The following is a 16,577-nucleotide window of genomic DNA, read 5'->3' on the forward strand; positions in this document are numbered from 1 at the left end:
AAGTTACAAAGGAGGTTAGGCAGGCGAAGGCAGATTACGAGAAATCTTTGGCAAGGGATGCAAAGAAAAACAGCAAAGAGTTCTTTACTTATGTAAACTCTAGAAGGAAGGGGATGAATCAGATTGGTCCACTTGATATTGATGGGTCAACTGTTGATGATCCTGCTCAGGTAGCTAACAAACTAAATGAATATTTTGCATCGACATTCACACATGAAGAGTTATTCAGCAAGGGGAATGCCAGAGGTGTATTCAACTCTACCAGTAAGCTACAGAATCTTGAAATAACTGGGAGTAAAGTGGAGGAGAAACTGTTGAAGATAAACACAAGAAAGGCACCCGGGGTGGATGGGATCTATTCAGTTATATTAAAGGAGGCAGCAAAGGAAGTAAGCAAACGCTTAGCCATAATTATGAGAGCTTCCTTGGACTCAGGGGAGGTACCCATAGACTGGAAATGTGCAAATGTGACCCCAATTCACAAAGGAGGATCAAAGGCTGACACAAGTAATTATAGACCTGTGAGCTTAACTTCTGTTCCAGGAAAATTAATGGAGGCACTGGTTAAAGAAGCACTGCAGGATCATTTAGACAAGACTTCAGTTATAGCTCAGACAGCATGGTTTTGTTAAGGGGAAGTCTTGCCTGACCAACTTGATTGGATACTATGATGCAGTCACAAAAGAACTGGATGCAGGGAATAACTTTGATATTATATACTTGGATCTTAGAAAGGCTTTTGATACTGTTGCACATGGAAGACTGCTACACAAATTGGAGCAGTGTGACATTGGAGGCAAATTGCTGCTATGGATAAAGGGGTGGTTGAGGGGGAGAAGACAGAGAGTGGTAATCAATGGACACTGCTCATTGTGGAGTAATGTTATTAGTGGAGTCCCTCAGGGCTCAGTGTTGGGTCCATTATTGTTTTCTGTATTTATAAATGATATTGATGATGGATATTGATATATCAAGCTTAATGTCCAAGTTTGCAGATGATACAAAGGTTGGCAGGGTTGTCAAGGACACTACTGACACTATGCTGCTGCAACAGGATCTGGAAAGGTTGAGCAGATGGGCTGAGAGGTGGCAAATGAAGTTTAACATTGACAAATGTAAAGTACTACACATGGGAAACAGCAACCCCAGAGCAACCTATCAACTCTGTGGTACTACACTGACAGTGGTAGAGAATGAAAGGGACTTGGGGGTGGTTGTGCAGGCAGATATGAAGTTCTCTGAGCAGTGCAGACAGGCTGCAAGAGTAGCTCATGGAGTATTGTCAATGATATACAGGAATTTTTCCAGCAGGGATAAGGAGGTGATTATTCCATTGTATAAGGCAATGGTCAGGCCACACCTAGAGTACTGTATACAGGTCTGGAGGCCTCATTTCAAGAAGGATGTAGAGCTGCTGGAACGAGTACAGAGAAGGGCAACAAGATTAGTGAATGGAACAAAGGGGTGCTCTTACGAAGAAAGGCTTAAGTTTTGCAAATTACAGTGTCTGGAGACTAGGCACCAGCGAGGTGATCTGATAGAGGTGTATAAAGCCTTGAATGGTTTAAGCATGCTCAATGCTGATGGGATTCTTCCTCTAGCTCTGAAAAATCACCTGAGAGGGCATAAATTCAAATTGAGGAAAGACAGATGTAGGATAGACGTGCAAAAATTTGCCTTTAGCCAGCGGGTGGTTGGTTGGTGGAACAGACTCCCATCCCTTGTGGTGGAGGTTGATAGCCTAAATAAGTTTAAGGCTCAGCTGGACAGGTATTTGGAACGAACAGAGGGGTGAAGTGGAAGTGGGTTTTTTTTTTTTTTTTTTTGGCTGATGCTGCATAAGCTTGCTTTCTTGCATCAAATGCCTCTACTAATGCTAATGCTAAATTTCGTACTTCGCCTGTCCAGAGTCTATACATTGAAGCCAATGAACCACCATTGATGCTTCGACGTCAGCAATTGTCGTTAAAATATGCCATAAAAATAAAATCCCTGCCTGACCATCCTATGTGGACATCTGTGTATATGCCACAGTGGGAAAATCTATATAATACGCGTAACACTGTCAGTTGACCCTTTGGCATCAGGATTCAAGAGCTGGTTCATGATATTAACTTTACATTGGATAATATATCCATGTCAGCCAGGCAGTCAGATCCTCCTTGGAATATGCAATTTCTGACTTGTGATTTCAGTCTTAGGAGTTGGCTGAAAGTTGATACATTGCCATGTATATGTCGGCAACTCTTTGCAGCGCACCGCACCGAATACCCAGACTTCTTGCCGGTATATACAGATGGCTCGAAGTCTGAAGAGTTTGCTGTTTCTGCTTGTGTTTTCCCAACCAACACAATTTGTAATCGTATTCCGTATGAATGCAGCACATACACTGCAGAGCTACATGCAATAGAACTAGCCTTGGATCATATAAAATCCCACCGGTACCAAAGGTGCATGTTATATATTGATTCCCTAAGCGTATTACAGGCTTATCCAATGTGAAAAGCACTCACCCAATATTGTGTCGGGTGCAGCAAATATTACACTCCCTCTTAAAGTTAAACTTCGATATTCGCTTTTGCTGGATCCCTAGCCATGTTCGTATTAGAGGCAATGATTTGGCAGATGCAGCAGCCAAATCAGCAAAGTCACAAAATAGTATCTGCTTGTCTGTCCCCTATACAGACTACAAGCAACTAATCCACAAAAAAGTATGTGCAAGTTGGCAAGAAGCTTGGAATGGATGCCCTACCAACAAGCTAAATGAAATTAAGCTTGTAATAATTTTTTAGCATTGGCATTCTAGTCAGCGCAGGGTTCACTGGGAGGAAGTAGTTCTTGCTCGGCTACTCATAGGTTATTTGCTGAGGGCTGATGATAATCCTGTGTGTGCAGATATTGTAGCGTATTTTTAACTATTTGTCATATTTTAGTAGAATGTACATCTTTTAATAATGATCACATTGCGTTATGCTTAAACACTCGGGCAGATTTTATCAGACGATGACGATGTGTCAGATGTACTCAAGTTTTTACAACTAATTAATCTATATAGTTATATTTAGATTTCTTCAATATTTAATACATTGTAACTGTGTTTATGCCATATGTTATTTTATTGTATATTTTTACATATTTCTTACATATTTATATTTTATACCTTTAGACTTGGCGCACAGTAGTCTTAGATGCTGATGCACCATAAAAATCCTAATAACCAACCAACCTTTCAAGAGCAAGAATAGGTCATACTCACCTGACCCACCTTCATTTACGCACAGGAGATGATTTACTACAGTGTCCACATTGCTATATGAATATTAAAAACATTCTAATTGACTGCCCCTATTATAAACAAGACAGAATTTCAACCTTACAATCATTGGTTATCCTTCAAAAACCAATAACCCTACAGAATTTGATTGGTGATAAGGCCAATATTTCTGAATTTTTCCACTTTCTCAAGCAAACTGGTATTTTTAATCTTTTCTGAATAAGGACTTTTCAGACTACAATATTTTCTAATTTCCTTTTTATTATAAATGAATAGGCCCATTATAGCCAAAGTAGCTTATCCGCCATGAAACCCCAAACAACAGCAAACCTCTCGGCATACGACTAAAAGAAATACTTTTACAATGCAACTTTAACATGGATAAAATCTACCAAGATACCCCCCCACATATCTTCTCCCGTGGGAAATCAGTTCAGCTGATTCATGAACCTCACAAAATGGAAACAAAATAACATCCCAAAACAGTATGTGAAACAGCTGCATTCCTCTTAGGTAATGCAATTCTCTGATTACTCACATCTATACACTGATGGCTCCAAAATGAATACACACGTTGGTGCTGCAGTGGTCCTGCCAAATAGCATAATTTCTCAGCCACTTCCAATAGAGTGTAATATCTATAGTGCTGAACTGTTTGCAATGTCTCACACTAGATCACATTGCTAAAACTTCCCCATAAAAAGTATCATTTTTACAGACTCATTAAGTGCAATATATGCTTTACAGCTACAAAATCAACCATCACATCCATATTGAAGAAAAATTCTTTCCTGCTTATTGCTTCTTAAGACTAAAAACTAAAAAGGCAGATTCACTTGGATTCCTGGACATTCTGGAATACTGGGCAATGAACATGCTGATCAGGCTGCCAAACATCTGTCAAATGAAAATTCTCACCTGCATAAAATTCAACACAATAACTTTAAAAATGTCATTCGAAAAGCTTCCGAAAATTTATGGACACAGACCTGTAAATCTCAAGAAAACAACAAACAATATCAAATGAAAAACAGCAGCTGAAATCCTGGAAATCTACTTTTTGGGCAAACAGACACGAAGAGGTTATCCTCGCCCGGCTTTGCAATGGACATACACATTTAACACACTCTTATCTCCTAATGAAAGATGATCCTCCACAATGCTCTCAGTGTCTCACCATAGCACGTCATCATAGAATGTCCACGTTACCAAATTGCCCACCAATCAGCTTTCAAATATCATGCAAATGAACCATTAAGCCTTAAACTCATTATGGGAGAAAACTCCGACGTAAAGGAATTCTTTACGTCGGAGTTTAATAAACTCCAACGTAAACTCTCAGTCAAATCAACGCTACCAATCGCATCTAATATTCAAACATCAGTGTTAACATAACTGAAAATAACAAAACTGAACAGGCACAATATAGCCGAAGCAGCTTTTGTGCCACAAAACTACAACCAAAACAAACAGCAATGTTAATGTACAGTCAGTTCAGCTGTAGTGTGCATTTTCGCAAAGCAAATTGCTCCAACCTGACTGATATATTAGGGAACAATGCGAGTATAACACGATTTTCGCATTGGCTCATGCACGATTTTGTCTGTGAGTAACAGCAGGTGTACACAAAACTCAGCACCAAGCTGAACGTAGCGACCTGCACAGCAATACATATAAGTTTATGAAGCTTAGAAAATGTCAAGCATCAAATGCGTGACAGTTATATTTCCCATTTACTGCAGTTGTATTGGTTGAAGACACTGTTGTCATTTGCTGCAGATAACACATATTGTAGGCTGAATCATGTTTTCAGGAGCTCACATTTTTCTCTTCAAACAGAAAATTTTGTGAGGCATGATAGCATGAGCAGAGGAGCACATTTCTGGAGGTCGCTACCATAAAACAATAAAAACAATTTGCAGTTCCTGGTTTATTGGGCTTTTCTGTTAGTACAATCTAATTATAAACGGGTAGTAAACTCAATCTTACTGCATTTGCAATAATACCGATAGCTAGAATTCTGTGGGTTTTTACATTATTATAGTGAAATGTGTTTGCCTTCCATGAAATCTTCAATCATATAAAAAACATAAATAAAATTTCAGAATCTTATCTTCATTCCTAATTTATAAGCTTCGTAAACTTGTCTCACTTGTGCAATTTGTGTCTCGTGTCTGTCGTTATTGTTTGCTTATCTTTTTACTGTTTTAAATTTTACAATCCAAAAAAAAAAGAAAATGCCAGTGAACAGAAATATCAATCAATCAAACTTTATATCTTGTCAAGGTAAAGTGCTATATTTACTGCAATATTTATTTATTTATTAGGAAGTTAAGATGTTTAAACTTGTGTTAGTAATGTTATTGCATTTCTAACTTTTTTTAGTGATTTTCTTGCCAGACTAAACATTTTTTTTGAGTACTCTTTCTCTTTCCCTATTTTTCCCATAAGCCCTGTTGCTTTTCATGCTTGGAATACCATAAAGCAGAGATTTTTAGGAACACATGTACCATGTTATAGCAGAAGTGACTGTATTTACCTCGAATTTTACATTGAATAACTTAAGCTTTAGTTTTGATAACGTTAGCGTAACCCCCCCACACTTCTTTCATTTTTTAACTGCCTTTTGATTTCATAATAAAGTGATTTGCATAATTATTTTGATTATTAAAGTAATTATTTATTAATTATTTGATTGTCTCATTAATTACCCTTGTATTATAACATTTTTATTTTTATTTCCAGATGACACAGAATGTGCAGCTGTTCCAGTTAGTATCTGGAACAAACATGTGACAGATCTTCATGCTGATGGTGATATAGGATTTACAAGAGAATATGAGGTGTGTGCGTGTGGAGTGTTGCCTTTTTATCGAATATGGTAACTTGGTATATTCTGGATTTTTTTCTTGTTACTCATTTTTATTTTCTAAAGTAATAATGAAAGGACTTAAAGGATTCATATGTTATTTAAAACCAACAATAAAAAAAAAAAAATTATTAAGTTGTTTGTAAAGCATCCTCTCCCACTTACATTGTTAGTTTTTTAGTTGTATGCAGTTTATAAGACCCTGATTTTGAAAACTCAATTGTGCCCAAATGCAATAAAATTTCTTATTGACTTTTTTGACCTCTGGTGAGTAGTACTACATTGTACCTTTTGCTTGCATGCTTAGGATCTGAGAGTTACTAGATATGAGGTTTTTCGATTTTTAGATAACCATGCTTAAAACCTATAGAGAATCCAAGAAAAAATTCATGTAAATAAATATTTATAGCTAACATCTTTATTTCATTATTCTTCTTCAAAAATGAATGTATCCTAAGTTTATTCACATGAGTTATGACATCATCATCAGAGGGAATATTGACTGTTTGAGAAAGATGTAGTTGGTGGAATAGACACACCAGAATTGAAAGCTGGGGTTCAGTGATAAATGCTATACATGTACCAGTAGAGGATTGCTTTGAAGCCAGTTTCTGAAACATTTCTTGTAAGTCAAGTGTGTTTAGATGTTTTAGTCTTTCTTTTATAAGCAAGCAACGAGTGCCAAGCAATTTTCTCTTTGTAGAGTGCTCTCCCGAAGCCATAGTTTTGGTTTTTTTTTTCTAGTGTAATTTTTCTTTTGTTTACATCAAGTGGATCCCTGCTTAAAAGGTACATATGTATGTGTACCCTGTCTGTGGTGGCTCCCTGACATATGTCCACTGTGACGGTGTCACTGTGATGAAATTCAGAAGCTCTGTAAAACGGGCCAGGCATGTGGATTAGCATGTTGTTTGTGAAATGTTAATCATTTTCTGAAGAAAGCGTTGTTTATGTCAGGCCTCTTTGCCACCAGGGAGCAGTCACCAGCAGAGCAGCTGCTTCCTGGCACCCATCCCCTAACACTTCGATCTACACCCGTATCTACTTTCATATTTTTTTCAGCTTCCACTGGAGTTAGTGAAATATCATCATCATCATCATGATATTTTGAACATGATGATCATATTTTTTTCAGCTTCCACTGGAGTTAGTGAAATATCAGTGGATGCTAACATCTAGGTTTTCAGGTACCCCAAACCTAAGTACTGAGAAAAAAATAGAAGCATGAGGTCTGTTAGTGCACATATGCAGTATGAGAAATTCATCCACAGGAGAAAGTGCTATGGAAGAGGGAAAAAAATAATAATAATAAATTATATTATGTAAGCAATCTTTACAGGTTTCAAATAAGTTAAGAAAAATTGATTTCAATTTAATTACATTGACATTTTTTTTTAATGATGAAAAAAATGCAACATATGTAGTGTTTTAATAAATAATGACTTTAAAAAAAAATTAAGAGGTATACAAGGCTTACAAGAAAGGAAATCCACTTTTCTTTTCTATCTATATATTTATTACTAACCAACTCTAATTTCAGCAGCCATAGGTCACTGGTGGCACAATTCCTGCCTCCAAATGGCAGGGGTTGTAACCTAGAGGAAAAACCAATGCTCAGGGAACAAATTGCATCCTTTGCCAAAGATTACGAGAAATCTTCGGCAAAGGATGCAAAGAAAAACAGCAAAGAGTTTTTTTTTACTTGTGTAAACTCTAGAAGGAAGGGGATGAATCAGATTGGTCCACTTGACATTAGTGGTTCAACTGTTGATGATCCTGCTTAGGTAGATAACAAACTAAATGAATATTTTGCATCGACATTCACACATGAGGAGTTATTCAGGGAGGGGAATGCCAGAGGTGTATTAAACTCTGGCAGTAAGCTAGATAATCTTGTAATAACTGAGAATAAAGTGGAGGAGAAATAAAGTGGAGGCCGTTGAGTAAAAAGGGGGGTTTTCCCGCCTTCTGTTTGTTTTTATGGTAGTCGCACTAACTAATTACTCTCTGTGCTGATGGCACATTGGTCTATGTCCCCGATTTTCATGCCAATGCATTCTATGGAGGTTTGTTGTTGGATGGATGAATTATTTAACTTTATATAGGTTGTGTTAACATGTGGATTAAATCTTATTTACATGTGTATTTACATTTTTTTATTTATATGTGTGTTTTTATGCCTTACCACGGAACTCGCAAATCTAAAAGAATACATACATCTAAACGTAATAACCACATTATATATATATATATATATATATATATATATATATATATATAGTAATACAATAAATGTATAAAAATGTTTAATATTTTATCATTTTGTCATAAAGTTGTATTGCTACAGTTTTTCATCTATAATTAATATGACAATTTCTTTAGCAATACGTAACAAGTTGAAATATAATAAATGAATAGGCCCTGGGCATTTAAGATAACCGAGTTTAGGCTAGCTTAAAGACCAGTAATGTATTAACCATAATACCTATGAGTAGAAAACACCCGTAATTAAGAAAATAAACACAATAAACCACAATAGAAAGATAAAATAATAATATGTACTCTGTTCGTACCCGGGCATTGCTAAAACAGCTACTGGGACAACAGAAAAATCTAGAAATAATTTAAGGAAAACCACTATAAAAGTATATTAAAAGTTAAATACAACATAAATTATCATATTACTAAAGAATAATATATATATATATATATATATATATATATATATATATATATATATATATATATATCCAAGTATGAAAAAGCAAATAGTAAATTTTATAATAAATTTAAATATTATAATAAATATTAAATAGTCACATGACCAATTAATGCCATCTAAGATGATTAAACATTACATCGGTCTGTATAAATATGAATATGAGTTAAGTAAATGGTGGTAAGAGTTTTTAAAGATAAAATATGATATACTAGCTTATCAGGTAAACCAAAAACCAATGCGGGTACCCAAATGTATGTAAAATAGTAAGATAGAGCCAAAAGGTAGTGACGAGAATAAAATTATGTTGATTAATCCCAAATTTAGCAGTAAGCTGGCAAGATGACTGTTAGCCCGACGGATAGCCAAAATTTAAATTTAAATTAGAGAAAGAGCTATAATTATTATTAGGCATATGCTTAGACTACCGTGACTGCATTTACTATCAACTACACACATATGCCTAATAATAATTATAGCTCTTTCTCTAATTTAAATTTAAATTTTGGCTATCCGTCGGGCTAACAGTCATCTTGCCAGCTTACTGCTAAATTTGGGATTAATTAACATAATTTTATTCTCGTCACTACCTTTTGGCTCTATCTTACTATTTTACATACATTTGGACATAGTTATGCTGGACGACGACTACAGAAACGGATAGCTCGTTAATTATGGTTGATATATTGAAAGGGTTAGCCCTCGAAAAAGTCCCTTTCAATGTATCTCAATGCCATAATTAACATTTTAATGGTATTTTTATATATATTTTTATAATTTATTACTAATGTCATGGCATATATATATTTTTTTTCCAGGTCACATTGGGTACCCGCATTGGTTTTTGGTTTACCTGATAAGCTAGTATATCATATTTTACCTTTAAAAACTCTTACCACCATTTACTTAACTCATATTCATATATATATATATATATATATATATAGAGAGAGAGAGAGAGAGAGAGAGAGAGAGAGATGTATTTTAAAATATATTTATTTATTTATTTATTTAAAACAGATAAAATTACTAGTCAGAACAGATTAATGCCATCAAAAATGATTTAACATTACATTTGTCTGAGAATATACAAATTCAATAGATTAATACAAATACAAATTCAAGACAGATTAAAATTCAAAATTCAAAAACAAAATTGGCAGTGAATATCTCCAACATACAAAGGACCCTATCAGCCTTTATATTAGCTTATCTTTGCTTTATATAGAGGTTGATTGGATCCTTTGTATATTGCAGTTATTTGATATTCACTTCTAATTTTGTTTTTGCATTTTGAATTTTAATCTGTCATGATAGGTACCATTTTATGCTATATCTGTTTGTGTGTGTGTGTGTGTATATATATATATATATATATAAATGCATATTAAATGTAACCTGGCCCCGAGTGCCAAGCAATATTAGTGACCACACTATGTGAGGATGCGGAAAGGTCAGGGAATGACCACCGAATATCCCAGAGCAATATGGCCTTAGTTGCTAATGCTCCTAAACACCAAATAACATTACATAACATAACAACCTAGAAAAGAAAGCACCTTTCTTTAATCCCCTTTTTTATATTTAGTTCATACTAACCTTCTCTATGTATATATAAAGTGCTTTAGCATCATAATACACAGCCATTTCTGAATAAACAGAAAATTTTTAAGGCGGCATCGTTTTAGGTTATATCTCATATTGTGAATACCTTCACAACGTGTTGCCATGATATTTCACTACTTCGAATAAGTAACGCTTCACCTAAGAAGACTAATGTTACTTATTCTCATGGCAACTCGTTGTGAAGGTATTCACAATATGAGATATAACCTAAAACGATGCCGCCTGAAAAATTTTCTGTTTATTCAGAAATGGCTGTGTATTATGATGCTAAAGCACTTTATATATACATAGTCCAAATTTTTTCGCAGCTTGAGGCTCTAGCCCTAAATGCGCCTTAGACTAACCTTCTCTTCACTTGGGTCACTAGGTGGCACTGCTCTTGCCTCCACATGGCAGGGCTGGTAACCTGGGAGGAAAAGACAATCTCAAAGGACCAAAAAGAGCATATCATCATGAATAAACCAAACTCTGATTTATCTGGGCTGCCAAATGCATCAGAGACATTAAAAAAGAAAGATAGTTCCAATGCAGGAACTGCCAAACGACAGAAAACTGAGACAGAGACCTATCCTAGTCCAACTTTTCTAATTATCCACTCAACTGGTGAAAATGCAGTTGGAAAACTCTCACCATTTAGAGTCCAAAAGGAATTAGAAAGTAGAGCAGGATCTTCCAAGTCTGTAAAAATACTGAGGTCAGGAGACATTCTCATTGAGACCTCTAATGCTAAACATTCAGAGCGACTTTTGAACATTAAACTCTTTGCCTGACTACCAGTCACTATGACACCCCACAGATCACTGAACACCTCTAAAGGAGTGATCTCAGACTGGGATTTACTAGATGTGTCTGAAGAGGGGAAATACTAGAAGAACACAAAGAACAAGGAGTTATTTAAGTAAAGAGAATCTTCACCAGAAAAGATGGTAATCTGACCCCGACACATAATCTGATCTTGACATTTAACACACCGCATCGAACAACATCCATTAAGGCCAGATATCTGGCATGCAATGTCAGACCATTTATTCCAAACCCGCTTGGGTGTTTCTGATATCAGAAGTACGGATATTCCGAGACAGCTTGCCCAGGAACCTCTACTTGTGCAAAATGCGGGTCAATAGAACACAACTGCGAAGCCTCTACTGTCATTCAAGCAATATGCCCAAATTGTAAAAAAAGACCACCCTGCCTCTGCTAGAACATGTGAATGCTGGAAAAGTGAAAAACTTATTCAGAAATATAAAGCAAACCATAATGTTTGCTATCAAGAAGCAAAGCAAATCATCTCACCTCCAACCCACCGAAACAGGCCAACATATTCCCAAATAACCAAAAAACACCAGACACCAATATGTCTCTGCCTTCAAGAGACATATTTAAAACCTAAACACACCAAAACAATCTCAGTATTTGGTGGGTCCTGTCTTTAGAAAAGGCAGGACCCACCAAAATATTGTACCTGGTGTTGTAGCTGTTTTAGTAAACCCACATGTTCCTACCAAGCAAGTCATACTGAATTCTCCACTTGAGGCAGTAGCAGTCCACTTGAGGCAGTAGCAGTGTCAGTATAGCTGATGACATCCATATTACAATTTGCTCCTTGTACATTCCACCTAGTTATAGCATTCAACAAAATGATCTAGATAATCTGATTGCTCAAATCGCCACACCTTTCCTCATTCTGAGAGATTAGCATTAACATTATTAGAGGCATATGATGCAAGAAAGCAAGCTTATGCAGCATCAGTCAAAAAAAAAAAAAAAAAAACCCCTCCCATTTCATCCCTCCATTTGTTCAAAATGCCTGTCCAGCTCAGCCTTAAATTTATTTAGGCTATTAGCTTCCACAGAAAAGATGGAAGCCTGTTCCATCAATCAACTACCTCCGCACATCCATTCTACAACTATCTTTCCTCAATTTGAAACTGTGCCCCCTCAGGTTCTTAGTCTGAGCAAGACGAAGAATCTCATCAGCATTCAGCTTGCTCAACCCATTCAAGGCCTTATACACCTCAATCAGATCATCTCGCAGGTGCCTACTCTCCAGGCGCTACAGTTTGCAGAATTTAAATCTTTCTTGGTAAGAGCACCCCATTGTTTTATTCACTGATCTTGTTGCCGTTCTCTGTACTCGTTCTAGCAACTCTACATCCTTCCCAAAATGAGGCCTCCAGACCTGTACACAGTACTCTAGGTAAGGCCTGACCATTGCCTTGTATAACAGGATTATTACCTTCCTGTCCCTGCTAGCAAAATTCCTATATATCATTGACAAGACTCTATGACCTACCCTGGCAGCCCGTCTGCACTGTTCAGCGAACTTCATATTTGGGTGCACAATTACCCCCAGGTCTTTTCCACTTTCTTGTGTGTAGTACCACCCAGTTGATATGTTTCTCTTCAGTTATTGCTACCCATATGTAGTACTTTGCATTTGTCAATGTTAAACTCCAGTTGCCACTTCTCAGCCCATTTTCACAACCTATCTAGACTCAGTTGGAGTAGCATACTGTCATTACTGTCATCAACAACCCTGCCAACCTTTGTATCATCTGCAAACTTAGACATTAAACCTGATAAACCTTCATCAATATCATTGATAAATCTACAAAACAACAGTGGGCCCAACATCGAACCCTGGGGAACTCCACTAATAACATTCGTCCACGAAGAGCAGTGTCCATTGATTACCACTCTCTATTGTCTCCCACTCAACCATCCCTTTATCCATTGTAGCAGCTTACTCTTGATGCCATACCTCTCCAATTTGTACAGCAGTCTTCCCTGTGCAACATTATGAAAAGCTTTCGTGAAATCCAAGTACAGTCGGTCCTCGTATAACACGTGTTTACATTACACAAATTCGATCATACACGATTTATTAATAGGGAAACGTTATCTTATATAACACGAACCAAATTCGCTTATGCACGATTCGCCTTTGTGTTTACAAGAAATGGCAGTCGAACGCGGAATCACCCCAACCGAACGCAACACGATAGGAATGAAGAAGATTCTGAAAATGTATTTATGTGTTTTATATCAGTGAAGGGGAAACACATTTCACCATAATAACGTAAAAACCAACACAATTCCAGCTATCGATATAATCGCAAATGCAATTAGATGGAGTTTATTACCAGTTTATAACAGATTCCACTAGCAGAAACGAAACTGGAAATTGTTTTTATTGTTTTATGGTAGTAACCGCCAGAAATGTGCTTTAGTAAAATTTGGGGTGTTAATAGTGTATCTCGGCCTTTACGGTGGTGTTTATTCAGTTGCTATACGCGCGCAGCTTTGTTTATGTGTATTAAGCGGGCCTCCTCGTTTTGTAATTGCACTTTATTCCATAAAAATTAGTAAAATACTTAAAAGGTGTGAAAAGGAAGCATCCTGGCGAAGACACTGCAGATTCAGAGAGAAAAAAAAAAAAAGCAATATCGATAAACAGAGGCGGACTGGGTCAAAAATTCTTACCCGGGAAAATTTATAGTGGCCTCATACTACGGTTTATGGCCAAAATCACACCGCCCACCGGGATTTCCCGGGTAAGGCTTATGGCCTCTGTCGATAGAGAAAAAATATGAAATTGTGAAACGCTTTGAGCGAAATGAAAGACCATGTGATATTGCACGTGCTACAGACCTAAATGAGGCACCGCCGAGAATTACAAAGAATGCAGAGAAAATAAAAACAATTTTCATAGCGGGAACAAGTCAAAGTGTAATTAAAATCCATTAGATTAAGACACAAGAATTGGAAGAGATGGAACGGCTGTCATCTGTTTGGATAGAAAATCAAACAAAAAACAAGTTTGCTTACGATAGAAGCAAAAGCATTAGCAATATTTTATCATGTAATAGTCGTAATAAAATACGTATTTTATTACGATTTACGTATTATAATTTATACTTATGCATTATAAAATACGTAAGCATTTTATTACGACTATTTTATTTAATATAATAAATTTTTTACGAATAAAATACGTAGTTTATTCGTAAAAAAAATTACTTTTTTAGTATTAAAAAATACTTGATTATAATATAATAAATAATAAAAAAATATATTATGTTTTTATTACGTATTTTAATCATTATAAAATATGAAAGTATTTTATAACGATTAAAATTACCCGATTATTTATTGTGTTTGGTAATGTTTTGGTTCCAAATGTGTGTTCAATCTTGGGTGGTCGGCACCTAACCCCACTTTTCCCATAGGGCCTGTTGTTTATATTGCACGATTTTGCATTGCACAAGGGTTTCTAGGAACACAACTATCGTGCTATACGAGGACAGACTGTATATGATATCAAAATTATTTTTGGCATTCAGTTCCTTTGTGATCACATCATAGTAAGCAATCAAATTGGTCAGACAAGACCTCCCTTTGACAAACCTATGCTGTGTCTTAACTATTGTTAACAGGAGAGATTGCTTCTACAGGGATGGGATACACTTAAATAGAAAGGGTGCAAGAATATTTGCTGATGCTATCGAGGCAGTGTTAGGTGGGTCGGAAAACTGCTAGCTTGGGGGAAGACAAAGACCAATAGATTGACAGTAGCCACTGGCAGAGGTGAAAGAGATTCTTGAACTATTTCTATTAGAATGAGCAGAAGCCTGAAAAACAAGATGCATGGTATTTCAGAGACTGCTGGGAGCCATTGGGGTACAAATAAACACATGGGTTGTGTTAGGGTAGCTAAGAATAGAAACAGGTGCAGGTATACCTGCGTGTACACCAATGCTAGGAGTTTAGTAAATAAATTTGATGAATTTGAAGTATTGCTCAAAACATCAAAGGCAGATATTGTTGGGATATCAGAGATCCCTTATATCTGTGTGACACCACGTCACACAGATATAAGGGATGCAGAACTGCAATTTGGGGAGTACAATGTCTACAGAAAGGATAGACAGGATAGGAAGGGGGGAGGGGTTATGCTATTAGTTAAGAAACACATAAAAACCAAGGAAGTGAAGCCAGTCGACATCGCTGGACAGTGCAGTGTTGAGTCAGTTTGGTGTGACATAAGCATTGGGAGATCAAAATTGAGAGTAGGAGTGTGCTATAGGCCTAATGACTCTGATGAGTATAATAAGGAACTATACAGGGAAATAGAGTGGGCCAGTAAATCAGAGAGTCTTATAATGGGAGATTTTAATTTCCCAGATATTGACTGGAATTTGGGGGCTGGTTACTCACACACTAGCAGGGCTTTTGTGGATTTATTGGATGATTGTTTTCTACATCAGCATGTTCGGGAGGCATCTAGAGGGAGTAATACTCTTGATTTGATTATCAGCAGTGATTCTTCATGCATTAAGAATCTGCAGATAAATGAACCACTAGGTGGCAGTGATCATAGTGTGCTGAAGTGGGATTTAATCAAAGAGGTAACTACCATTAGGGGTAAAGGGAAGGGTTATTGCTTCCGTAAGGGCGACTACGATGGACTGAGACAGTATTTAAATTCTATACAGTGGGACCAACTGATGATGTTACCAACAGCAAATTCAAAATGGGAAGCATTCAAAGAACTTATCTTGGAAGCTACTAGGCTTTACATACCAACTAAGAAATATTGTTCAAGGTTTAGGCCAAAATGGATGTCAGATGAACTAATGAGGCATATGGCAGAGAAGAAAAATGCATGGGATACTTACAAATTAACACATGACACAGAAGCCTATGATAAATACAAGTTGATATGCAACCAAGTTACAAAGGAGGTTAGGCAGGCGAAGGCAGATTACGAGAAATCCTTGGCAAGGGAAGCAAAGAAAAACAGCAAAGAGTTCTTTACTTATGTAAACTCTAGAAGGAAGGGGATGAATCAGATTGATCCACTTGATATTGATGGGTCAACTGTTGATGATCCTGCTCAGGTAGCTAACAAACTAAATGAATATTTTGCATCGACATTCACACATGAGGAGTTATTCAGCAAGGGGAATGCCAGAGGTGTATTCAACTCTAGCAGTAAGCTAGAGAATCTTGAAATAACTGGGAGTAAAGTGGAGGAGAAACTGTTGAAGATAAACACAAGAAAGGCACCCGGGGTGGATGGGATCTAT

The 16,577-nt window shown here is 36.6% G+C and overlaps 1 protein-coding gene across 1 annotated transcript in view; it reads left to right on the forward strand.

Moving 5' to 3' along the window:
- The window catches only part of LOC150076579 (putative receptor-type tyrosine-protein phosphatase mosPTP-1), a 995,686-nt gene that overhangs the window by 786,880 nt on the left and 192,229 nt on the right, over nucleotides 1-16,577 (forward strand). The window contains exon 13 of the mRNA XM_090387917.1: nucleotides 6,020-6,117. Within this exon, the coding sequence (XP_090244043.1) occupies nucleotides 6,020-6,117 (98 nt within the window). The remainder of the gene's footprint in view (nucleotides 1-6,019; nucleotides 6,118-16,577) is intronic.

This window comes from Mastigoproctus giganteus, chromosome 13 (assembly GCF_048544385.1).
Source record: "Mastigoproctus giganteus isolate SK-2022 chromosome 13, ASM4854438v1, whole genome shotgun sequence".
Lineage (NCBI taxonomy): Eukaryota > Metazoa > Arthropoda > Arachnida > Uropygi > Thelyphonidae > Mastigoproctus > Mastigoproctus giganteus.